The sequence below is a fragment of the Rhinolophus ferrumequinum genome, chromosome 17, assembly GCF_004115265.2.
Source record: "Rhinolophus ferrumequinum isolate MPI-CBG mRhiFer1 chromosome 17, mRhiFer1_v1.p, whole genome shotgun sequence".
In the NCBI taxonomy this organism is placed as follows: domain Eukaryota; kingdom Metazoa; phylum Chordata; class Mammalia; order Chiroptera; family Rhinolophidae; genus Rhinolophus; species Rhinolophus ferrumequinum.
The window spans coordinates 18,527,935-18,554,200 of NC_046300.1; the positions used below are offsets into that span (position 1 = coordinate 18,527,935).

General features: G+C 42.2%; 1 protein-coding gene across 4 annotated transcripts in view; it reads left to right on the top strand.

The window, feature by feature from the left end:
- The first annotated feature begins 2,817 nt into the window (after positions 1-2,817).
- OSBPL10 (oxysterol binding protein like 10) overlaps positions 2,818-26,266 on the top strand; it is a 261,600-nt gene continuing 238,151 nt past the window's right edge. The window contains exon 1 of one of the 4 annotated variants that reach the window (XM_033132493.1): positions 2,818-3,281. In XM_033132493.1, the coding sequence (XP_032988384.1) occupies positions 3,001-3,281 (281 nt within the window). In that variant the 5' untranslated portion in view covers positions 2,818-3,000. The remainder of the gene's footprint in view (positions 3,282-26,266) is intronic. The other 3 variants (XM_033132491.1, XM_033132494.1, XM_033132492.1) reach the window with 3 other exon arrangements.

Here is a 26,266-nt window from a genome sequence, read left to right on the forward strand (position 1 = left end):
AGGTCAAGGAAAGCTTTCTGGAAAAAGTGACTTTTAATTCAAAACTCCATGGGTGAGAAGCACAAACCAGGTGAAGAGAGCAGGGAAGAGTGTTGTCAACAGAGTGTTGTCAACAGATGTGCTTTATCTATCTTTCATCTCTCTCCACTCACCTCTTACTATTGACTTACCTCCTTGGCCATTTGTGATCCTACACAGCTGGCTTACTCTTGATCCATTCTGGCTGCTGTGGTCTGAATATTTCTGTCCCCAACCCTAATTCATATGTTGACATCCTAATGCCCAATGTGATGGTGTTAGGAGGTGGAGCCTTTGGTAGGCGCTTAGGTCATGAGGGTGGAACCCCCATGAATGGGATCAGTGGTTTTATAAAAGCGACCCCACAGAACTCTCCAGGCCCTCCCACTATGTGAGGATAACAACAAGTCTGGGACCTGGAAGAGGGCTCTCAGGAGAACCTGACCCTGCTGGCACCCCGATCTCAGACTTCCAGCCTCCAGAACCGTGAGAAATAAATGTCTGTCGTTTCTATGCTACCCAATTTGTGGTATTTTGTTATAGGAGTCTGAACAGACTAAGACACTGGACTTGACTCTTCCTTTCAACTTAGTCCTTTCCCCCTTCAACTGGACTGTCTCAAGGGTCTCAGTTTTTTAGTCCAAAGTGCGAATTTGCTGCACTAGTTCATCCAGTCAGTCACAGGTTGGCTGGGTAGGATGGAGTGATGGTGGTAGCGTTTAGATAATATGAAATACAATGATGGCACTTCCCTTTTAGCAGGAGCTTCGAGGTGCAGTCTTCCATCAAAAGGAGTATTGTTTTGGTACGTTTAATAACTGACATTTATTTATAGTTCAGTATGTGCTCACCTTTGTAGTCTCTATGTCAACAAAGGAGTTCATGAACACTTATCTACCGATCAATGTATTGGTTGGTTTAGGCCAAGTTATGCCGTGATACAAAATGATTCCTAAAATCTCAGTGGCTTACAACAAACATTTCGCACACGTGACGTGGCTAACACTAATTGGCTTTGGCTCTGCTCTATTCCACATGTCTTCTCACTCCAGGACCAAAACCGAAGGAGAATCTTTCTCTGCTGCTTGCCTGACAGAAGGAAGAGAAAGATGGTGGAACCACATGAAGACTCTTAAAGTTTATGTTTGGAAGTGGCAAATATTACATCTGTTCACATTCCACTGGCCAGAGCCTTTCCATGGCCAACCCTGAGGTCAACGTGGAGGGAGGATACTTCTCTCATAGGAAGAGGTGGTTAGTATTTTGAACAAATAAACATTCTCACATAGTTCATCACAGCCAGTAGTATCATTAGTCCCATTTCTGCAGAAGAGAAAACTAAAGCTAAAATAGGTAATTTCATCAAGGTCATAGATTTGAACTCTACTCTGTCTAGTTCCAAAGGTGGCCCTTTCTATCATGCATTCTCTTTGGGGGAACTTGTCTTTTTTACACTGTGTAGGCACCTGAAATTGTAATTTATTTGGGAGCACAGCCCCTTCTCATCAGCCTCAGAAGCTCCTCCGTGAAAATTTCTAGAGCTAAACCACCCTTGGAAGCTTCCTGGAAGGATATGAAACTAGAAAGGGGTCAGGCTTAGGGAATCATCCCGTGAGAGCTGACTCTACTCCATTTAGCTTTTTTTTTTTTAAACCATTGAATTATTTATCTGCTTTATGGGTTTGTACATCCTTTGAATGAGGATCACCTATCAATCTATCACCTTTAGTTTTCTGTGTGTGTTGGTTGGGTGGGAGGTGTCTGAGCTCCTCAAAGCTCTTTCCTAGGTAATTTTAGGAACTTTCAGACTGCATTTGATATTTATATTCCCCCAAATTATTAGTGGGGTGGAGAGAGCGCAGCCTATTTACTTTTGCCAAATTTTAAATTTAGAAATGTATTTGCGTTGGGGGTGGGGGCAGATATTACAGCCAATAGACTGCTTCACCATGTTTGTAAATATCTGTTGATTTCAGTGCAGCTTACTTGTCTTAGAGCCTCTGGTTCCCAGCTGCTTGGTGGTGCATGGTAACACGTGTAGGTGTAGACCTCCTGTATGAGTGACTTGCCAGGTTTATATGTGTCCATCAGGGTGGGGATTAGGATGAGGCAAGGGAGGTGCCTAGGGCACTCAATTTAAGGAGGCACTTGCGGGAACCTGAGAGTTTTCTTGTCTTGGCTTCCAGTACCGGCCCTGGTGTCCATTATGCATTTATCGTAACTCCGCAGTCTGAAAATGCCCCAAGTTAGCTTACCTGTGAGAATTACCTGCCCTCCCCTCCTCTGTTGGACACGCAGGCGATCCTAGAGGACCTTCTGCCCTGTTACTTTGCTCCACCAGCGAGGCTCATTTCCAGGTTGCTGTGTACGTGTGTGTGGCCCAGGCTTGGTGCGGAAGGCAGAGAGGGAAAGTGCGTGTGTGCCTGTGTTAGGCCGGGCGGGTCCATATCCGGGTGGACAGGGTGGGTGGGGCTGCCGCGCTCTCCAGGTCCAGAGGTGGGTTGGGGGTGGGGAGTGACACGCCGAGATTCCCTTTCGCCCCTTCGGACACGAGAGGGAACGACAGGAGAAGCGCAAGGGGTGACAGGGCGTGCCGACCCTGCGGATCGGCGCCCGGGAGCGCCCCCAGCTCCCAGGCCTGCGGCCGCTGGGACTCAAAAGAGCAGGAGGAACCCGAGGAGGGCTCGCTGAACCGGCGACCAGCGCGAACTTGCCCGGGAAACTAGTGCGGAGGGAGGGGCCGGGGCCGGGGCCCCGGCGGGAGGAGGGGCGGCCGCAGCTGCATCCAGCCCCGTTGGCTTCCTTCCCAGCTCTCCTTCGCCTCCTCCTCCTCTTCCTCCTGTATGAGTCAGGCATTTCCTGGGGATTTGGAGCAGCCACGCGCGGCCCGGGCGCTCAGAGCTGTAGCAGCCGCCGCCGCCGCTGCCGCGTTAGGAGCCCCAGCGCCGGGGCGGTCACTGGAGTCCCGGGCGCGCACGGACCATGGAGAGGGCGGCCCAGGGCTCAGATGGCGGCGGGGGCAGCAATAGCAGCAGCCGCAGCAGCAGCCGCGCCACCTCGGCGGGCTCCTCGCCCTCCTGCTCCCTGGCGGGCCGGGGGGTCTCCGGCCGGTCGGCTGCAGCCGGACTCGGCGGTGGGGGCAGCCGCAGCAGCCCGGGCTCGGCAGCCGCTAGCCCGTCCGGGGGAGGCGGCCGCAGGAGGGAGCCGGCGCTGGAGGGCGTGCTCAGCAAATACACCAACCTCCTCCAGGGCTGGCAGAACAGGTAACGAGCCGGCCGCCCGCGCCACCGCGCGCCCCTCCCTGCGCGCCGCTCAGTGTGTGTGTGAGTGTGCGCGCGCGCGATCGTACCCCCGGCCCGCTGGGTGCTGCCCCCGCACGGGGGCCCTTCCTGTGGCCCTGCTCCTCTCCAGGTGGGGTGCCCAGGATGGGGCGCGCCGTGACCCCATCCCAGGACTGCACCGCAGTGGCGGAGAGGGAGGCAAGAGCCCTGGTTTTCTTCTGTACTGGCACCTGCTGGGACGAGTGGCTGGCAGCAGGAGCGCGCTGGTCCCAGGCCCTGCCTGCTAACGGTTTCCCGCTCCCCTGAAGAATAGCTGAGAAAGGAAGGCAGAAGGGACGTGCTCTATGCCTGGATGAAAATGCGTTAATACATCGGGCGCGATCACAGTAATTTTCTCCATAACGTAGTTCGTTTAAAACTTTGGGGTTTAAAAACACCACCACCACCACCAAAAACCTGCCACTTATATACTCAGCGCCTTCCAGCGCGCATGCTACCCCCTCGGCCCAGTTGGTGGCTTGGAACCTCTGATCTCTGCAACGGAAGTTTGGTTTAAAAAAAAATAAAATCCCTCTCCCCTTTCAAAATGGGCAGTTTGCTATTTTAATGATAACTTTTGAAGTTCCCTGCTCACTACCCTCACAGTTGGGCACCTAGCAGGGTTCCCATGGACACGTGGCAGCACGGGGATGTCAGGGAAAGGGGCTCCCAGCACACTTGGAGTAGTGGTAGTCAGAGGACTATGGCAGTGAGGACAGTGAAAAGGACCTGAAAGGAGCAGATGTTGCCCTGCTGTTTACATTTTCAACCTTGGTTTTCAAAAACAAGCCAGAGGGAAATACAAATGGCCATGCCAGGAGAATGGGGCTTTTTGGAGAGGTGCATGATAAGATGTTTTGTCCTGCCCTTAATGGCCCTCGGATCTTAGGATTTGGGACTCTTAGGGTTGCTTGTGAGATTTGAATCATACCCTGGGAACTCTTGCTCATCTCTGCTGGTTAGGGTAGATTGTTTGGAAATGTTCATGTTTCTTCCAGCTGAAATTTACAAGGCAGTTACTTGCTTGAAACTCAACTAGGAGGAAGATGATTTCCTAAGTTTGGAAACTGTGTTGTTTCTATATTGATACTATAGACAAGAGAACTTTCACCAGGTTTCCTTGGAGATCTACTATGTTAGTGGAAGTTGCATTTTAACTTTTGATTCCTTTTATTTCTCAAAATATCCCCATTGTCAGCTATTGTCCACTCTTTTCCTTTAATTCTTGAAAGCCCAAAAAGAACAGGTGGAGTGCAGAGGACCAGACAGATAAGATGACTGCATTTGATTTCAGTTTTTGGTAATTGTGTCTTTTTAATGGCACTTCAAGGTGACTTGTCAGTGACAGTATATTGTTTGTGTGTTGGGCAATCACTTTTAATGCTTTTTTTTTTTTTTTTTCCAATTAGCTTATGCGGTCAAGAGAGCTTTTACCCTGGATTACAGTTATTTTACTTGGGGACTGTATTTTACCTGCAGTGTATATTAAAGGATTTATTCTTTGGAAGGGATTTAGGAGGAATTGTAGTAACTCATGTTTTTGTATAATTTAAAATCCACTGAGGTATTTAGGTGAAGGCAAGATCGAGAAGAGGCAAAATTAATACTAATGATACTTAACACAATTGCAACCTACATAGTGAAATGTGGTGCTGTGTACACTACTGAGGTCTCAACTTAATTGACTTTGTTACTGCGGTTTATAGCTACCCTCCAATGTTAATTCTTACCACAAAAGACTCACTATTTTCTAAGTCTACGCTGACTCCAAAAGTGTTCTCTTTCCAATGGTTATTAATCTCAGTGTCGGGGTTTATATTTCCCACATCCGTGTTCTCTGAACAGTGGCCGAGGTTCCATTAATGACCTGGAGATGATTTATGATGGCCTTTTAGTTGCACACCTCTCCCTTCTCAAGTGGTCTTATCAAGGGAGATCTGGATCAGTGAAAAGGGAGAGAGAGAAGAGGATAAAGAGAGAAAACCTAGAAAACGTATTAATTTGTTCATGAATTTATTTGTTCAGAGACTATTTTATTGAGGATGTACTTTGTGCCAGGCACTGTTCTGGGAGCTGGAGCTACTCCAGTGAATAAAACACAAGGGAATGCCTTGGTGTAAATAGGTGAGCTGATTCATATTACCTGCATTTTGGGGACTCATGGCAGGTTCCTTTGACAGTTTTTTTCAAAGTGCCTGCAGTTGATGACACTCTCCAGCTACAACATTCTTGGAGAGTCTTCCCAGGCTGCCATGCTGTTGTGATAATTCTCTTTACACCAATCACTCACTAGCATTTTCTACTCTGGAGTCCTCTCGCATGTCCTCAAGTTGCTGTAAAGTTTATATTTTAACATTCAGTATCCTATTCTGCCTTAATTTATTTATAGCTCTCTCAGCCCTATTACCAAACCCTTAGGAAGGTATTCTGGCCCAGAACACAAAATAAATGACGAGAGAGGTCACTGGAGAGAAAATTGCATGTTGTGGGACACACTCAACTGAGGGGAGTATGTCCAGGACATGTGGCTCACACTCATTGGCTGAGAGAGTGTGAAATAATCAGACCATGGGGAAAGTATACATTAAGGAGTTTCTATAATTTGCTATTATAGTTATTTAGAGAAAACACTTCAGATATAATAGCATGGTATAGATTCACAGGATGGTGTTAGAGAAAGCATCTAATGCATTTAAACCAATGAACAAAAATTTCAGAAAGTATTGTTGCAGGTGCTATGAAGATAAAAACAGATTTTAAAATGATGATGAAATAAAAGCAAGCATTTATGGAAATAATTTCGAGTGGATCTAGCGTCTTTACTGCAATTCACATTTTAATCAAGTGTACTATCTTTTCGCCCATCTTTTGGTTTTTATACAGAGTGAACCAGGGGGAGAGTGAACCCCAAGAGCTTGGGGAAGCAGGTCAGTGCCAGATCACATAGCACCTTTCAGGTGGGGGTAAGAATTTAACACTGTGTTCTGGTTGCCCAGAAGGATTTTAGGCAGGGAGGTGACATGGCCTTATTTGTGCTTGTAAAAGTTCTCTCTGTGTGGAGAGGAGAGTTTCAAGGGGCCAGGCCGGGAAGCAGAGAGATCAAGTAGGAGCCTGTCAGGGTGTTAGGGGCAACAGATGCTGGGGTTTGGAATTGGGGGACAGAGGATGGAGAAAAGGGACTGATTTGGAGTGGGGAGGGTAGAACATTGCTGGTGGTTTGAAGGTGGAGGTGAGAGAAAGGAGAATTCTTGAGTTTGTAGGCCTGAGAGGATGGGGAGTGCTCTATCGAGATGAGGGTCATGGAGGAGGAACATATTTGGGGGTCGGTTGGGGGACAACCAAGAGTTCCATTTGGGCTGTGTTCAGTTGGAAATGTCTGCACCTAGTAAGAAACTGGCTATGTGAACTCTCATTTACCCTAAGGCTAATTTTAGTCTCACTTCAAAATGGAACTAGTTTGGGCTTGCTTATTATTAATTATTATTTTAAATTTTATTTATTTATTTTTAAGGTGGGCACACCTCACAGTGGCCCATGCGGGGATCGAACTGGCAGCCTTGGTGTTCTTAGCACCACGCTCTAACCAACTGAGGTAACCGGCCACCGCCTGGGCTTGCTTATAATGTCAAGTGCTTGAGGAAATAATTTCCATTTGGATCTAGGATATTTAAATTTGAGGGTCTTCAGTTTTTGTTATTGGGAAAAAAGAAGACACTGCAAATATGGCACCAGCCTCTAATTCTTTTTTTTTTTCTTTCTTTTTCTTCTTGGTGGTTGGCAGGGTTGTAAAAACTCAGTCAAATACCAAAAGGCAACTCTTGAATAGGATAAGAAAGACAAGTGTTGGCAAAAGAAAACCTCAGGCCACCAGTAGACATTTATATGGAACGTAAGAGCAATGTGACCTCCAGGTCAAATCCCGACATCAACATTTAGCACACGTGTCACCTTGCGCCAGTTCCTTGATTGCTCTGGGCTTCCGTTTTCTCATCTATTAACTGGCAAACATGCCGGTACCCTAGCCCTTCTCATTAGTTCAATGAGAGGATGAAATGAGAATACTGGTGTATCAGGGACTGAGAATAGTGCATCGCAGCTTCCGGAGAAGCGGGAGCTATTATTGGATCTTCAATTTGTCCCTTCTTAAATGGACCCTTTCTGGTCCATAAAATTCTTGATTTATTTTCTGAATGCTGTAATTACTCTGGGACTCCATTAACGTCATTATCGCAGAGTTCTTTGGACAGGAGATGACTTGTTTTGAAGGGATCGTTTCATAACATGGACCCACACATTTATATCTCTAAGGGAGTGAGTGACTTATGCCCTCCTCCAGTTTCTAATCCTACCTTCCTTCCCTGCGTTATTTTCCCCTGTAACACTTTTCACCACCTGGCATGCTTGGTATTTTATTATTTTGTCTCTCAGCACTAGATGGAAGCTCCCTGAGGACAGAGAATCATTTTGTCTGTCTTGCTCACTGCTGTACCCCCAGTATGTAGAACAGGGTCTGGCATAGAATAAGGGTTCAGTGAATATTACTGACAAAATAAGAAAAGGAATGAATGACAGAGAAGAAATCAAACCAGGATTTAGTTCTATCCTGGCCATTGTTAGCGACTGTTGTAAATCTTGGTTCTCTATGTGTTCATAGCCTTGTCCTTGAGTTAGTATATTGATCATTTGCCCTGCTCTCTGCAACCATCAGCCTTTGTCTTCTGGGTCAGAAAGTTGAACTCTTCTGTGACATGCCCACCCTGACTTAGGGCCCACCGCAGTCCACCCAGTGTGGACCGGCCCTTAGTGACCAAATGTCCAGAGCTTGTTTTCAACTTGATCTGCATTAACCACGTGCTTTGAGAATGCAATGTTCCGCCTCTAGACATGATTTCCCAGGGTTTGGGGGCCACTCGGCCCATTTAGAAAAGTCAGTGGGGGCATTTATTAACTTTGAAAACCACACTGAATTAAAATGAATGCTTTTTGAATATTCCAGTAATTTTAGAGGTAATTGGTGATACCAAGGTTGAAAATTCACTTTTCTGGAGTTTTACGTTCTTGCCTAAGTGTGCTTCAAAGTATTTGCATAACTTGCTGTCTAGGTTGCCAGACTGTTCTGGATTTGAACACTCAAATCCTTTAGGGACACTAGATTTCTTCATTGACAATAATAATAAAGGGGTGGTTGCCTAGGTTACAAAACAGCATATAACGTGATTTATGATTTATTCACTTATGGTTGAAAGTATTTATTGAGCACCTGCTTTGTGTTAACTACTTCCTGTGGGATCCCCTGCCCCCATCCTCTTTGAAAAAATGTACATATATTTGAGGAGATTCATGCCATATGGTTACCATGATTTTCCTTGGTTGATGGGATTGTGGGTAATTTGAATTTTCTTTTCTTTTTTTTTTCCTATTATTTTCTTCCCCTAAGGTGAACTTGCATCCATTTTGCTGTTTGCAAAAGTTATTGAGAAAAAGGAAAAGCTGCTCATATCTTTTAACATAATCTCTGAATAACTGAGTTTTTGAGGATAAATTTGAAATCTAACATACATTTAGAAAAGTACACAGCTCATAAGACTACATAGTTTAGTGCGTTTTCATAAATGGAACACATCCAGATCAAGAAACTGCAACCACCCCCCTCACCCCATCACTTACCGTCATTCCTCTCACAGGGCTTCCACTATTTTGACTTCCTGTACCATAGATTACTTAGGCCTCTTTTTGAAGTTCATATCATACAGTATGTGATCTTTTGTGTCCGGCTTCTTTTTCTTCACATTACGTTTGTGAGCCCCGCCCCATTGCTGCATATAGTTGTGGTCTATTTTTCTCCACCGCTGTTTCATTTTCCACTGTATGAATATACAAAATACATGTAGGTCTATGGTAGCTTGACATTTCAGTTCTTTTCAGTTTGGGACCCTGGCGAATAGTGCTGCCATGTGTTTTAGAGCACAGATGCATGCCTTTCTGTGGGTGTGTACGTAGGAATGGAAATATTGGGTTATAGTGTTTGCAAATGTCCAGCTTATTAGATACTGCCAGAGAATTTTCCAAAGTGGTTATTTCTGTGAATACTCCCACCAGAAGTGTATGAGAGTTCTGGGTGCTCCATACCCTCAACCCTGTGGATATTGTCTGTTGTTTTCATTTTAGCCAATGGAGTGAGTATGTGGTGGTATCTCATTATGGTTTCAATTCCTTTCTCAGATGACTAATGAAGTTGAGCATCTTTTTGTGTGTCTATTGGTCACTTGGATGTCATGTTTTGTTAGGTGCTATTTAAGTCCTTTTCCCATTTATATATTAATGTATCTGCCTTTTTCTTATTGATTTTTAAAAGTTCTTCATCTGTATATTCTGGATAGGAACCCACTGATGGGTGTATGTATACATGCACGTGGTCAATACACATGTAGAGAAAGCAGATACCTTCTTTCACCAGTGGTTTGCCATTTCATCTCTTATTATTGTCTTGATAAACACAGATTCTTAAGTTTAATGTAGTCGTGTGTTTCCATTTTCCCCCTTTCTGATTGGTTCTTTTTGAGTCCTGTTTAGGAAATCTTTGCTTAGCCCATGGTAATGAGGATGTGCTCTGATGTTTCCTTTTAAGAAAAAAAAAATCTTTTATTAGTTTGACTATTTCTTAGAAGTTTCAGTTGATATTTTGGGGAATGTAAACTCTTGGCAGAAGCAATACTGGTGTTAAGGGTTCCAGTCTGTATGAGTTTCTGGTGCCTCTTATAACAAATGATCACAAACTTGGTAGCTTAAAATGACAGCGACTTATTCTCTCATGGTTCTAGAGGGCAGAAATCCGAAATCAGTTTCACGGGGCCGCAATCAAGGTGTTGGCAGGACCACGCTCCATCAAATACTCTGAGGGAAAATCAGTTTCTTGCTTCTTCCAGCTTCTGGTGGGGACTGCTGGCATTCCGTGGCCTATAACTGCGTCACTTCAGTTTCTGCCTCTGTCGTCACAATGTTTTCTCCTCTGTGTGTGTCAAATTTCCCTTTTTCTCTCTCTCTTCTCAGAAGGACTCCTGTGATTGCTTTTAGGGCCCACCCAGATAATCCAGAATAATCTCCCCAGCTCCAGATCCTTAATTTAATCACATTTGCCATATGCCCAAATCTTTGCCAGGTAAGGTAACATTCACAGGTTCTGGGGATTAGGACATGGACAAAGCATTCACAGACTCCCACACAATCATAGTTCTAAGGTGGTGTCTCTAAGCTTTCTGTCTCTCTTCTCCATCCACCTTTCCCACCGTTCACTGGTTGCCATGGTGACAGCCATCTCTGTCATGGAGGGACGCAGGTTGCTGTCATGACTGTAAGTGAGCTTGTTAGGAAGGGTTGGTAGACTCATTCATCTCTGTCTACTTGACAGACCCCTTGGGCAAATATAAGGTAGGTAACATTGTGAGGGAAATAGTTCATAATGGCAGTGAGGAAACCTAATTTCCCTTAACGGGGCAAATCAGTCACTTTGGGATCTTATTCAATACTATAGAGTAATCAGCTTTGGAAGTATACATGTTATAATCTGTTTTCCGTTTTATCAGCGGAATGACTCATTAGCTTGAGGACTTTTTTTTTTTTAAAAAAAAGGTGTAATTGACATGTACAATAAATGCACAGATTTTAGGTGTTCTGTTTGATGAGTTTTGACAGTTGTTTACTCCATGTAGCTTCTAAAAGGTACAGAACTCGCTACTCCGCTGGCAACGGATATTTCTTCCAGTCACTTTTCCTTCCCTTCCAATTTGTTTTTGACTTTTATCACCATGAATTCGTTTTTGTCTATTCTTGGCTTTCTTATGGTTAGAACCACATAGGATATCCTTTTTGGAGTCTGGCTTATTTATTAATAGCTTGGCATAATGATCTGAGATTTGTCCATGTTGCTGCACCTACCAGTAGTTTATAAAATGTTCCTTTTTGTTGTTGAGTAGTATTACACTCTGTGGATATACCACAGTTAATTTATCCATTCACCTGTAGGTGGACATTTGGGTTGTTTTCTAGTTTTTGGCAATTACGAACAAAGCTGCTGTTTGTGTACAAGACTTTGTGTGGACATGTGCTTTCATAACTCTTGGGTAAACACCTAGGATTGGAATTGCAAGGCCATAGGGTAGGTGTAGGTAGACATACCCAAAGTGTTTGCAGTGGGGCTGAACCATCGCACAGACCCACCAGCGGTGTGTAAGTGAGTGGGATGCTCCCATCCCAGCCCACCTCTGTATTGGTACCTGGAGAGCTTTTGGAAAGCAGGTACTGCCTCTTTCTCATGCTATTGCGTTGCTTCTGAGAGGGACAGCCTGCAGGAGCACAAAGTCCAGCTTTGCCTCCCTTTGGCTGCACAACCTTGGGCAAGTCACTTCATTCTTTGGGCCCTGGATTCCTCATCTGTAAAATGACACTGACCTTGTAGTGTTGTGAGGCTACTAGAGGCACCAGGCCCAGCACAGTGCTTGACGCATAGTAGGTCCTCAGCGGCAGTTTGTCTACTGGAAGTCTTATATTTCAGACAGACCAGTGGGCAACTTCATGGAATCTAGGGGGCAAGTCGGTGGTCATTTTTGACCCAGCCTTAGCAAATATGCAGCTATGTCCTAGCCCTTCCTCCCACTGCATGAAGACCCAGGTGACAAATTATTTGATTTGCACAGTGGGTGAGTGTCTCCATTTGCTGCTTAGCCTGTGGTTTCTCAGAGTCTCTTCAAGTGGTCAGTCCTTTGAGAACTCTGGGAAGAAAGAAGAGATGCAGGCCTTGGTGTCCTCAAAGGAGGATTGAAATGATTGTGCCGGAAAAGTGGGAGGCATTTTGCAGCACTGCCTGGCTCCCAACTGACGCCATTTGGGGCCAGGCCAAGACAGAATTAAAAAGAAAACCATCCAGAATTTGATTTTTGATAACTCAGACTGGATCGAATACGGTCACAGCCCAGAAAGAAAGAGCTTTATTTGTGCCTCATGCAATGATAGCAATAATGATAAAATTAGGAAACATTATACAGTCTTGTTGCAAGCCTATTCTCTGAAGGTCAACAAAGGCATTTGAGCCATGAGTAACTTTTCATGTTATGCCGTCATTTTTAGAGGACTGTGTGTTTTTATGTGGTTTGGTCCCTTTCAATAAATATTTTGGTGAAAATATAGCAAGCTGGATGGCACCCAACATCAGTTTTTAATAACTTCTTTCCAGGATGTATTAAATGTTTCTCTGTAGTCCTGGTCAGGTAACCAGTGACTATGAGAGCAGGCCGGTGTGTGACCTTGGGAACCTGCCTAGAAAGTAGTGGAATTCAGGCTCTTCTGAAGTGCGGTGGAACTGGGGGCTCTTCCCAGGCCCCTTTGTTCAGGGGAGTTGAGCGGATTAGGTGGCAGATACAAGTGACCTTCCACTCAGCTCTGCAGCGGCCACTATCAGAGCCGTGGTGGTCTGCTAACAATGCAGCGAAAACCACCATGACAATTGTCCTGGTCTTTTACTTGTTGATGGAATCTGGACAGAGTTGGGAACCTTTCCAGGTCCTGAGCAAACTGGCAGCTTCAGCCCCAGGCACACTCCTCTTTGCATGTAACTAGGCCTGGTGGAATGCTCACACCCCACATATTTGTGGAGTACCTTTTGTGTATATGCCGAATGCCATTTGAGATGTGGGAGGCACAGAAGAGAAAAGCCCAGGCTCTGCCGTAACGAGCTGATAGTCTAAAATGGGGGGGGAGCGCAACTTTTCCTGTAAAGGGCCAGATAGTGAATATTTTAGATGTTGTGGGCTATAAAGTCTCCATGGCAACTACTCAGCTCTCCCGTTGTAAACACATTGGTGTGTCTGTGTTCCAATAAAACTTTATTTACAAAATAGAGGTGGTGGGCTGGATTTAGCCTGTGGATTGTAGTTTGACCATCCCTGTCTAACAATGACACCCAAAACAATAATGAATGTCAACTACAATTTTATATATATATATATATATATATATATATATATATATAGTCACAAGAAGCGGAGTACAGCATTAGGAATAGAGACAGTGCAAATGTAATGGCTGTGTGCGGTGTCAGAGGGATAGTGGATGGGGAGAGAGGGGTTGATACTGTGTGAGGAATATAAATGATAAATGTCTAACTATTACATTGTTTTGTGCACCTGAAACTAATAAAAATAGAAATGACATCCAAGCCTCTCCATTAAGTAGCTGAGTCAGCCTAGTGTGATGGCCAAGAGTACCGATTCTGTGGTCCAATGGCCAGTGCTGAATCCTGGTTCTGCTCTTTTCCTACCTATGTGACCTTGGATAGCGATTTAACCTGTGTGCCTCAGTTTCTTTGTCTGTGAAATGGGAGTAATATACTGGCTGTATCATAGGGTTGTTGGGATCAACTGAGAGGTTGGGTGTAAAGGGTCAGGACAGCGACTGGCAAATAGAAAACACTCATTAGATACAGGCTGCTGTCATGAGGAAGCACCTGGGAGTGAGAGCGCCAACTCTCCCTGGAGATAAAGAGGAAAATATTGGCAGGTGATAGGAGACCTGGAATGTTGAATGCAGACAGGGTTTGGTATGGCTGGAATACAGGTTGTATGTGGAGTGTGGCCAGAGAGGAGACTGTAAAAGGTAGACCAGGCTATAAAAGGCTACTTCATGAAGGACATCTTAGGCCACAGATCATAAGATGTCAGTCACTATTACTGGAAGGGGAAGGACTACATTTATGGGCGCAGGAAGCATCAGACACTTTACATATATTATCCAATTTAATGCTTCAAATGAGGTGGGAGGTGTTGCAAATCTATCTACTTTCCTCTTCTAATAGGAGCTCGTTTTTACCTGGACAGAGTGTTGTCCTAGATAAAACGATGTGTGCACCCCTTCTCCCCTTGTAGCTAGGGATTCTATTGTGGATGTAAGCAGTGTTGGCACATAGTAGTTTCCTGGAACTTGCTTTGTGCACTTTCTTCTTTTTTCTTTCCTCTTAGAATACCAGGCATATGGTACAAACGGGAATACAGACCCGATGGCTGGAATTCCAGTGGCCGTCTTGAGCCTTGAGGTGACTGGGTTAAAGGCCATCAAGACACAAGAAACCTGGCCTCGGAGGACTTTGCTGATCAGAGCCACCTCATAAATCCTGGGCTGCCAACCTCTGGAATTTTCCCTGAGGCGGGGAATAAGCCTCTTTTTAAAGTCAATATCCACAGCCAAATCTAACCCAAACGAATGCAGGTAGAATCTTGATCTCACAGATGAAGAAACGGAGGCACAGTGTGACATAAGTTGCACAGTTAGTAAGTTGTGGAGCCAGGCATTGTCTGCCTCCCAAAGCATGTTTTCTTCCCACTACTCTGGAAAGGACTTGGAACTTCTACCCCCTCATTTTACAGACGAGATCATGAGGGCTTTGCCTCAGGGTAAGCAAGTAGCAGCTCATTCCACAGCTCGGTAATCATTGCTTTTATCCCTCACTCTCACTCTTCACTCTCTCTCTCTTCTTCAGTGCGACCTTCCCAAAGAAAGGGCCCCGTAGTTCAATGAGTGATTTTGTAGTCCTCTCATGGGCAGAATCTCCTCCTGTGTGTAATTGATGTCTGGTGTTTTTTTTTCCTGGGCAGAAACCATCATTGTTTTAGGGCTATGTTTAGAGCTTTCATGGCCTTCCTCTTCCCACCTGGGAGCGGGTCCTCAGTAATGACTTTCCTTGCCTGTATTGTCTTTTCTTCACTTGGGCTTTTAGGGATGGGTGAGGGGCCTCTTTGGCCCTGTGACTATTTGTAACCATTGACAGATGAATCTTGATTTGCATGGAGACCTCCCAATTCATTAAGCTCAGCGTGTGGACTTTGACAGAAGTGGGGTCACAGGTTTTGAATGCCCTTTGCTTTGGGAATGATTGTATATTTGAGTTTCACCCTATTACTAATACCTTAAAAATGGGCCTCCTGACCCCCTTGGCTAACCACACAGCACAGAACTTTTCTGTGTGCATATTCCAGCTGACTCATGTAGTGGATTGGTCCCTAAAGAGTTGAACAGGACAAAAGCCAGTTTGTGCTGCTAAGTGCTGTTGAGAGAGTATTGTTGCCCATTTATTATCTAGCATTTTATATTTATGTTACTCTTTGTACTGGCAACATTCTTTGTGGTAATTTTTATTAGCCTGACTAACGTGCGCCTTTTTCTTTTTATGAGAAGTCTGCATTTGATACCTTGGCCCAACATGCACTGTAACACTATTTTTGTCTCCTAGTTAATTTGGAGTTTCTGTTATTGAAATTTTTCTGTCAAACATCAGTTTTCGTGATTCATTCGGAGTCAGCTGAAACTTGGGGAAAAAGTATCAAAAGCCAAAACTCCACAGTTTTTTTCTCATGTTGAGTAGCAAGATAGGTCATTTTTGTGGGGCAGACACAAAGACACTTCAGAAAATCTTTGTCTCAGGGGAAGAGGGCTGCACCTGTGTCGTTGAAATCAAGTTGAAGTCTGACTGACATGGTGTTTTTTGAACCAAAGCAAAGCATGATCTAACCTGGAAGAGACTAAATTGCAATTATTCATGTCTTGGAATTGTCTGAATTTCTGTTTATCTAAAGGCTTGCTTCCTTTTCCTTTCCAACATTGTAGCAGTTACTGGTATTTTTAGTGTTTTTTTGGTTCTGTTTGTTTCCTTCTTTATTTTTGCTTTGTTTCTTAGTTTGAAACTAAATTCCTTTGTAACATTACATGCAAAATATACATTTTATAATAACTAAATGCAACTTGTGATCTAATATTTTCTTTCCTATAAATGACATTATTATGATAATTGGAAAATTTGTATCAAGTCTACAGACAATAGTACTGGTTCCATGTGAATTAATTTCATTTTAATGTTTGTACACTGAAATATTTGGAGTAAAGGGACGTTAATGTTGGCAACTTACTTTCAAATGGTTCAGAAAAAAATATGTATTTATAGAGCGAAAAAGATAAGATGATAAAGCAACTGTGGTAAAAGTTAATAGTCCTTTAGTAATAAATAGTTCTTTGTATTATTCTTGTAACTTCTCTGTAAATTTGAAATTATATTAAAAAGTTAACAAAAATTCATTTGGCCTGTTTCACAAAAAGGCTTTGGGGCCTGCAGTATATACTTTCTGGCCAATGTAGCATATATTTAATCACTATTGTCCTGAACTAGTCTCCTAGAGTGATCTCTGAGGCGTCCATCCTGTAGACTTCATCCAGACTGGTTTAGAAGATGCCCCAAGTGTGGAAAAATGATGCTTAGATAATTCCAGGTAGTACCTATGATGAAGTTGGTCGAATTTGTTAATGCCTATGAGCCACTGTCCGTTAAACTAGGTAAAGCCGGCATATTTTCAGCTTATGGAAAAATAAAGATCATTAAACCAAAGGCTTGGGAGATTTGTTTTTATCCCTTCGTTCCATGTTTAGTTGTTTCATTTTGTATGAATGTCACCTGTTTTTTCCATCTGTAAATGGGATGAAGTGGGAAACAGATTCCTTGTTCCCCCCGTATTCTAACACAGGAAAATTTGAATGGATTATCATTAGTAAGCACTTTTAAACTTACAACTTTATTGTGTAATTCTATTATCTAGAAGTGTGGTAACGCTTCTTTTAAAGGTGCTTGTAAAACATGGATTGACTAAAGAGGGTGAGGGGACTGTGTCTTGGGAAGGTCTGTTTGATGACCGACCAATTTCTAAGAGCAGCCCCCATGTACCCTTTTCGTGGCTGTGCCCTGACAGGACTGTGGGTGAGGACCGTGGGACTGGAGGCCGGTTCAAGTGTTTGCCTCCATGTCAAGCTGGCAGATGTTCATCGTTGAAGCATACATAGTTTAGTTGCCTCTTGGAGTCTAGGTTGATGGGGCTTTTTCCTGATGAAGAAGGTCTGCACTGGCAGTGTTTTCACCATTTATAAGGCATTTTGCTCTTTCTTTTTAAAACACTCGGTCCCATTTGTCACTTCTTTGTGTTCTAGACATCAGAGTAGGCTCTTCATGGAGCCCTGGGCCTGTGAGTTTTCCCACTAACCAGGTAGGGTCAGCACCCAGGATTTCCTTCCTTGGAGGGACTACAGGGGGCTGCGCAGATAGGACCACATGTTTCTTTCTTGTTATACAGCCTCAAGGGGTGGCAAGGACTCATAAACCTTGACCCTGATAACTTTTTCATCGTGACCTCTTTGAATTGCAGTAAGAGAAAGCAAAGAGCAAAAATGGCAAAACTCAAAAAAAAAAACAAAAAACAACAACAACAACAACAAAACAAATAGAAAAAACTGAAAAAGAAATTTAAAAAAACCTCACCAACAACAAAACAGGAAAACTCAGGCTTTCAGAGGCTTGGGAAGGCCGTCCAAGTTTGCCCAGTTGATGGGGTTTGACTCCGCCTTCCATTCCTGGGTGGGCTAGCACGGCCTTCTGCAGTGACTGCCAGCTAGGACAGTTTGCTGAGGACAACAGAGGAGTGGGTCTTGCCCTCTTCAGTGAGGAGAGATGGAAGGCTTCCACACTGGGTTCCACCACTTACTTGGACACATTACTTAACCGCTCTTAGTTTCCTCATTTGTAAAACGAGGCTGATGAGAATGCATACCTTGAAGAGTTGCTGTGAGGATTAAGTTAAATGAATCAAGTGCAAGGGCCAGTGTGTGGCACTTAGTAAGCACTATGCGAACCTTAAGAAGTGAAATAAAAATGGAGCAGTGTGAGCTTTCTGCATTCCTACCCAGAGCTGGAAAGATTTTTCTTGCCCTGGGTTTGTTGTGCAAGGTTAATTTGGTTTGTCTTACACCATCTCACAGAACATGTTATTTATGCCACAGAAGCATAGCTCAACTCTTTATGATGTATGTAGTGAATTGTGTTTTTATCATTTAATTAAAAAGATAGATATTTTCTCCCATTTCATTTGTTACCTTTCCATCCCACTGATTGTGTCCTTTGATGCACAAAAGTTTTAAAATTTGATGCAGTACTGTTTGTCTGTTTTTGCCTTTGTTGCCTGTGCTTTTGATGCCACATTCAAGAAATCACTGCCAAGTTCAATGTCTTGAAGGTTTTCTCCTATGTTTTCTTCCAGGAGTTTTGTAGTTTTAGGTCTTACATTAAATATTTAATCCATTTTGAATTAGTTTTTGTACATGGTGTAAGATAAGGGCCCAACTTCACTCTTTTGTGTGTAGACATCCAGTTTTCTCTACACCAATCATTGAAGAGACTCTCTTTTTCCCATTGAGTATTTTTGACTCCCATGTGAAAGGTCATTTGACCATATACATGACAATATACTATATTGGCTCTCTGCTCTGTTCCATTGGTTTACTTGTCTGTCTTTATGACAGTATCATACTGTTTTGATTACTGTGGCTTTGTGATATGTCTTAAAATCAAGAAGTATGAATCCTTGAACTTTGTTCTTTTTCAAAATTGTTTTGGCTATTCAGAGTCCCTTGAAATTCCACATGAATTTGAGGATGAATTTTCTATTTCTGCAAAAAATGCTACTGGGATTTTGATAGAGATTTTATTGAATATGTAAATTGCTTAGTATGAACATCTTTTTTTTTAGTTATTATTATTATTTTTTTTATTGGGGAAGGTGAACAGGACTTTATTGGGGAAGAGTGTGTACTTCCAGGACTTTTTTTTTCCAAGTCAAGTTGTTGTCCTTTAAGTCTTAGTTGTGGAGGGCGCAGCTCAGCTCCAGGTCCAGTTCCGGTTGCTAGTTGCAGGGGGCGCAGCCCACCATCCCTTGCAGGAGTCAAACCGGCAACCTTGTGGTTGAGAGGACGTGCTCCAACCGACTGAGCCATCCTGGAGTTCAGTGGCAGCTCAGCTCAAGGTGCCATGTTCAGTCTTAGTTGCAGGGGGCGGGGCCCACCATCCCTTGCGGGACTGGAGCTGTTGAACTGGCAACCTTGTGGTTGAGAGCCCACTGGCCCATGTGGGAATCGAACCGGCAACCTTCGGACTTAGGAGCCCCGAGGTCCAACCGCCTGAGCTACTGGGCCGTCCCTGGACATCTTAATAATATTAAATCTTCTAATCCAAAACATGTGGGATGGCTTTCCATTTATTTGCATCTTTAATTTCTTTAAGAAATGTGTTGTAGTTTTATTGTGTAAGTCTTTCACCTCTTTGATTAGAATTATTCATAAGTATTTTATTTTTTTTTCATGCTATTGTAATGGAATTATTTTCTTTTTGGATTGTTCATTTTTAGTATATAGAAACTAAAGTGATTTTTTTAAACTTTATTTTATTTTTTTAAATTAAAGTTTTTTGGGGTGACAATTGTTAGTAAAGTTACATAGGTTTTTGTGGGTTGATTTTGTATCCTGTAACTTTGCTGAATTCATGTATTAGTTCTAACTAGTGTGTGTGTGTGTGTGTGTGTGTGTGTGTGTGTGTGTGTAATCTTTAGGGATTTCTACACATATAATCATGTTATTTGCAAACAGAGATAATTTCTTTCTTCCTTTCCAATTTGGATGCCTTTTTTTTCTTGTTGTTTTGCCTAATCACTCTGGCCAGTACTATGTTGAATAGAAGTGGCAAGAGTGGGCATTCTTGCCTTGTTGCTGATCTTAGAGGAAAAGCTTTCAGTCTTTTGTCATTGAGTTTGTGGACTTTTCATAAATGACCTTTATTATGTTGAGGTAGCTACCTTCTATTCCTAGTTTGTTGAGTGTTTTTATTATGAAAGATCCTGCTACCTGTTTTTGTAAATAAGGTGTTATTGAAACATAGCTGTGTCCATTGTTTACATACTGGACCATGGTTACTTGCACTCTGCAATGACAAAGTTGAGTAGTTGGGACAGTGACCCGGAGGCCAGAGCAAAGACTAAATGGCCCTTTACTGGTCACTGCTTTCAACTGTTAATGTGGTAGATTATTACACTGATTGATTTTTGAGTTATGAAACAGCTTTGCTACTCTGGGATAAACCTCACTTGGTTGTGGTATATTCTTCCTGGTTTTTTTTTTTGTTGTTGTTGTTGAATTCAATTTGCTAATGTTTTGTTAAGGATTTTTGCATCTGTGTTTGTGAAAGATACTGGTTTGTAGTTTTCTTATACTATCTTTGTCTGGTTTTGGTATCAGTGTAATGCTGGCCTTAAAATGAGTTGGGCAATGTGTCCCTCCTGTTATACTTTCTGGAAGAAATTTTATAGAGTTGGTGTTATTTTTTCTTTAAATATTTGGTAGAAATCGTCAGGGAAACCATCTGGCCTGGAGATTTCTTTTTTTGGAAGGGGTTTTAACTACAAATTCAATTTCTTTAGTAGTTACCAAAGCTATTCAGATTATGTTTCATCTTGGGTACATTTTGGTAGTTCATGGTTTTTGAGGAATTGGTCCATTTCTTATAAATATTTGATTTCAGGATGTGTAGGGTTGCTTGTAGTATTCCCTTATTATCCTTTTGATATCTTTGAAGCTTATAGTAATGTTCCCTCTTTCCTTTTACTGTTATTGGTAATTTGTGTCTTTGACAGTCTTGGTAGAGATTTATAAATTTATTGATCTTACAAAAACCCAGCTTTTTGTTTCATTGATGGTCTTTATTGTTTTTAATTTTTTAAATTTGTTTTTTTAAATTCTTTCCTATCATTATTTATGTTTAGTTTCTTCTTTCTATAGTTTCTTAAGGTGGAAGCTTAACTTATTAAATTATTTCTATGTTTCTAATGTAAATATCTAATGCTACAAATTTCCCTCTAAGCACTGCTTTACTAGCCCTCACAAATTTTGATATGTTGTATTTTAATTTTAATTCATTTCAAAGTATTTTCTAAGTTTTATTGAGTCTTCCTCTTTGACTGATGAATTATTTAGAAGTGCATTAATTTCCTAGTATTTGAAGATTTTCTTATCATTTTTCTTTTAGTCATTTCTAGTTTAACTCCATTATGATCAGAGAACATATTTTGTATTATTTCAGTTCTTTTAGTTTTGTTATGGGTGGTTTTATGACTCTGGCTATGTTCTATCTTGGTGAATGTTCCCTATATACTTGAAAAGAAGATGTATTCTGTTGTCATTGGGAGAATTGTTCTAAAAATGTCAAGTAGACCCGGTTTGTTGATTATATTGTTCAGTTCAACTATTAGGTTGGTGCAAAAATAATTGTGGTTTAAACGGTTAAAAATAATTGCAAAAACCTTAATTAATTTTGCACCAACCAAATATATCCTGATTTATTTTTAAAATGATTGTTTTATCATTTTGGAGCTGTAGTCTAGAAAGAAAGCACAACCCTGCTCATAATAAGTCATATGCATTCAAATTTTCCCCTGAATTTGTGTCCTTTCACAGACTGACTTATTTTTATACTTAATTTTCCTGAATATCACATGCATGAAGTCACAGGGGCTTGATCCTTACACATTTTGTTTGAAAGCACACAAATATTATAGGACAGGGTGCTGTTAATTTCATTTTATGAGGTAGTCTCTCTGACTACCTGGCATCTGCCATTATTTTAGGTAAATATCTGAAAATCAGCCACCTGGAGATGCTTTTTCAGACAACTTAGCTGACTCCAGTTCAGACTTAGTATAAATATAGTGGTTACTTTATCAAGTGAAGATTGACATAAAGAAATATGTGTTGATCCTAATGAGTGGGTAAATGGTCATCAGAGAGGTCCTGAGACCACCCTGCTCACCAGTTAAGGGTGCTGAGTACACCGAGTCATAGGAGAGACATCAGCAGGAAGAACCAGTAGACAATCCAGTCTCATCCACCCCCTCTTTTAAGAGATAAATTTACCTGTACCCCTTAAGACTGCCAGCCTAGGTTTGCAAAATCTTCCATCATATTTTTAGCCTGTTTGTGGGGAGAGAGTGGACTCTAGACCACATTTACAGAAGAAAGGCCAATCAATTAGAGACTTTGGGTCTTTGGTTAGACCCGACCCAGCTGAGGATCCGGGGCTGAACTGGGATCTGGTCTCCTCACACAGGTAACACCTTGCTCTCTCTTCCCGCCTGCCACTCCCCTCACCCCTAAGGTTGTGAATGACCTTACACTGTGCATTCTAAATGGAGTGATAATAAGTTGGTTCCTGGGGTGGTGGTGGTGAAAATATCTTACTCTTTTCATCTATAAAGCCCAGATAGAGATACAGTACGTAAATGGATGCACAGTCTATCTTTTGTATTAATTTCAGTGGGAGGTGCGTTTAGGGAAAGAATTGTCTCAAAAGGCTCTGTAGGGGACTGATCATGATAAAAAGGCTGGGAAATGTTGCTTTATATTGAAGACGCTGAGAGAGGTGCTGAGCAGAGGGCCACTGGGATTTGAACAACTTCTAATTGAGAGGGGGTGGAAGGTGATGCTACTGAATTTTATTAAAAGAAAATATTTTTATCCAGAGAGTTTTAGTGACTGGAACAAAAGGAACTAGGACTAAGGCATACCATGGAGAAGTCAGGTTATATGTGAGGCAGTTGTTCCTGTCAGGGAGCTTCATTAAATAATATGGGAAGAAGTTTTAAAATAGTGAGAATTTCTTTCTGCCTGTAGTCCTTTAGGAAAAGTCCTGTGGAAAGCAAGGGAATAAGACACATCTCCTCAGGTGCTGTCAGTCCATTTAGTGGTTGAGGAGGAAGGCTTCAAATGGGTATTTAAAAACCCATGCATCACCTCTTCTATCATTTGGACAGTTGGCAACATTTGATTATGGACTGTATATTGGTTAAGTATACAGTGTTAAAGAAACTGCCAGAAATTGATAATTGTACTGTGGATATATAAGAGAATGTCCTTGTTCTTGGAAAATACATAATGAAATACTTAGGGATAAACAAAGATGTCTATGACTCACTCAAAAGTGGTTCCAGAAAAACTTTATATAAGGAGAGAAGGAAAGGGAGTGGGGAGGGGAGGAACAGGGGAGGGAGTTGGATGGAAGGGAGGAGAGAAAGGGATGTGAGGAAGGGGAGGAGAAGGGAAGGAGAGATAGCTGAGCACATGATTAAAGCTGATGTGTCAAAACAGCAGTAACGAATCTGGGTGAAGGGATATGCAGGTGTTCTTTGTGATATTCTTGCAGCTCTTCTGTAAGTTTAAATCATTTCAAAGTGCAAAGAAAAAAACTAAGAAGAAAACAAGAAAACACATGGCTCCTTTGAGAAACACCAGTCACACCATATCCTGTAACGTTATTTGAAATTGTCAAATAAGTGAAGTTGTTTGACTGGAAACAGGTCATTATGTTGCAAGACCCAGAAGAGCACGTGTTGGACCTAAGTCTGGCACTGTGCGTGGCACAGAGTAGACACTCAGTCAATAGCTGTTTGCAGGAATGAAATCAGAGCAGCAGTAAATCTGGAGTTGGCTTTTCCCATTGAACGAGTGCCTTGCACCTGGCAGGTTTGGATGTGTTTCCCCAGATACACCTTTCCGTGCCTCTGTGGATGTCATGAAGATCACCAAATGGAAACATTTTGTATCAGGGACCTTGCATTACAATTTGTGTAATGGAAGAGACTGACACCCTAATTTTAGATTTCTTGCTGGTAAAAGTACCCTGAGGGATCAGGCAGAGAGCATTTGTGCCATTTCTCCTGTACGGGGTCCCATTTAAAAAGTAGGAAATCTCCAAAACAAAGTGTGTATAGGTAGAAGCAAGTTACTTTTACCATGGTAAAATGTACATAACATAAAATTTAGTCTTAACCATTTTTAAGTGTACAGTTCAGTGGCATTAAGTATTGTGAAACCATCACTTATATTGGTCGCCAGGACTTTTTCATCTGTACTCATGAAGCAATAGCTTTTATTATTATTCCCTTAGCAAACCATTTATTCTATAGTTATAATTGTTACCATTAGCAATAGTGGGCTACAGGACTTTAAAACTGGCACCAAAATTAGAGAACTTACTTAAATTTAATTAATTACCTTGAAAGGGAACACTGAGAAATTTAACAGGTACATCTACTGCTAGTTTACTCCCTAAACATTCTAACTTACACACTCTAATATCTACTATTTTAAATGAAATGTAAGATCTAAGATGTAAATCATTGCATGCATTTAAATGAAACATAAAAAAATCTAAGGCTTTTAAAAAAACTTCTTAAAATTCACTTTATGGAGACATAATTAACAGACAGATATATCTGTTTTCAGTGTATAGTTTGATTACTTTTGTGTCTTTTTAAAAATATAAATATCATTGCCTCATTTTTTGGGGTGTTAGTCTGTTTTAATGACTTTTTCCCCCCTAATTATAAAGGTATTATTTCATGTTCCTTATAGGAAACTTGGAACATTCAGAAAAGGCTACAGAGAAAACAAAAGACAGTAAATGTCCAGCCCCTCCCCAAACATTATTGCCATTGTCTCTCTCTCTCTGTCTTTAAAAAAAATAAACTGTCTTTTTAGAGCGGTTTTAAGCTCCCAGCAAAACTGAGCTGAACTAGAGTTCCCATATACCCCCTGCACCTCCACCAACCTCTTTTATTACATTTCACGTTATAAAAATAGCATCTGTCTGCTAAAATAAAATTCAGAGACGCTCTCAGGGTCACTTTTCTCCGGAAGCCTTCCCTAGCTTCCTGGCCAGGGCAGATCCCTGGAACTTGGTTCCATGTTGTTTGGTGGCTCATGACCCAGGGCGCCAGGAAGGCAGCCACAGGATTCATGTTTGCTTAGCAGGTGTTCAGTATTTGATGGTTGAGCCAAGTGGATTTGCACAGCTTCCGAATTTGGTTTATGACAGGCTTGCTTAGAAGTATTCTTTTGGGGATGAGGTCCACATGAAGAAAATAAAATGGCTCTGGCAAATGAACAAATAAAACTTTGGCTTCTTGGTTAAACATTAATGGAGGAAGGTGCCTCGGGGCATTTATGAACCGCGAGGTGGTTTATACCAAATTTGAGGAAGCTTCGTGTACAAGCAGGTTGTGTTCTGAGTCTTTGTGGGTTTTTTTGGACCTTGGAATGTATTGTCCTTTTGAAAGGGGGAATAAGGATGAAAGAGTATGGTTCCTGTGAAAGAGGGCAGGTGATTCTCTCCCAGGTGGCGAACAACGCAGGGAGAGTGGGAGTGGGACATAGATGACACTTGACTGCGGCCCTAGAGGGAGAAGTGGGTCACACACTCTCTTGTGGCAGCTTCCAGGAAGTCAGGAAGGTTCAGAGACACTTATTTCGTTTCTAGGCAGTGAAAGGAGAGAGAGAGGGGCAATCGTAACTCCCACTGTTACTTGGAAATCGATGGTTTGCAGCTGAGGAGGGCCTGCGTTATGCCAACTAGCTTGTAACCTTATGGTGTCCATTTGAGCCTTGCTCTTTCATTTAGGTCAGTTGGATCTGAGTAAGGAATTTGGTCAGATAACAATATTTAAACTGGCTGCCCCCATTCGATCTCATGTCCATAGTCTATTTATAATCCTAACTGATGGAAATGCTCTTGTAATCTTAAATGTGAATTGAATGCAAGGTTCTGATTTGTTTGATTTTGCATCATGTTATTTAACTTGGTGAGTGGAACTGAGGGTCTGAAGGACAAGACAAGCGTGGCTGGTACCAGACTTATTTTATGTGGTACCTCTCACATCCTGGGCTAAACACGGGAGAAGGTGCTTTTAGTTAGGAGGTTGATAAAGCCCAAAAACAAGTTCAGGAAGGGACCTCTGAGGCTTCCTATTTTCAGAGTCCTTGGATCTTGAGCTATTTCTTGCTCATGGGAGTTTTTTAGGATGTTATTTCTTAAACATTGATCACAGAGCGAAGATGGTTCTCTCTGTCCCAGGGAGTTTGGAAGAACAGTTTTATAGTGAAATACATCAGGCCTCACAGGGAGGGTTTTATTTTCCTTAATTGATAGGCAATGTTCATTCTTTGCATTTGAAAGAACCTAGTTTTAAGTA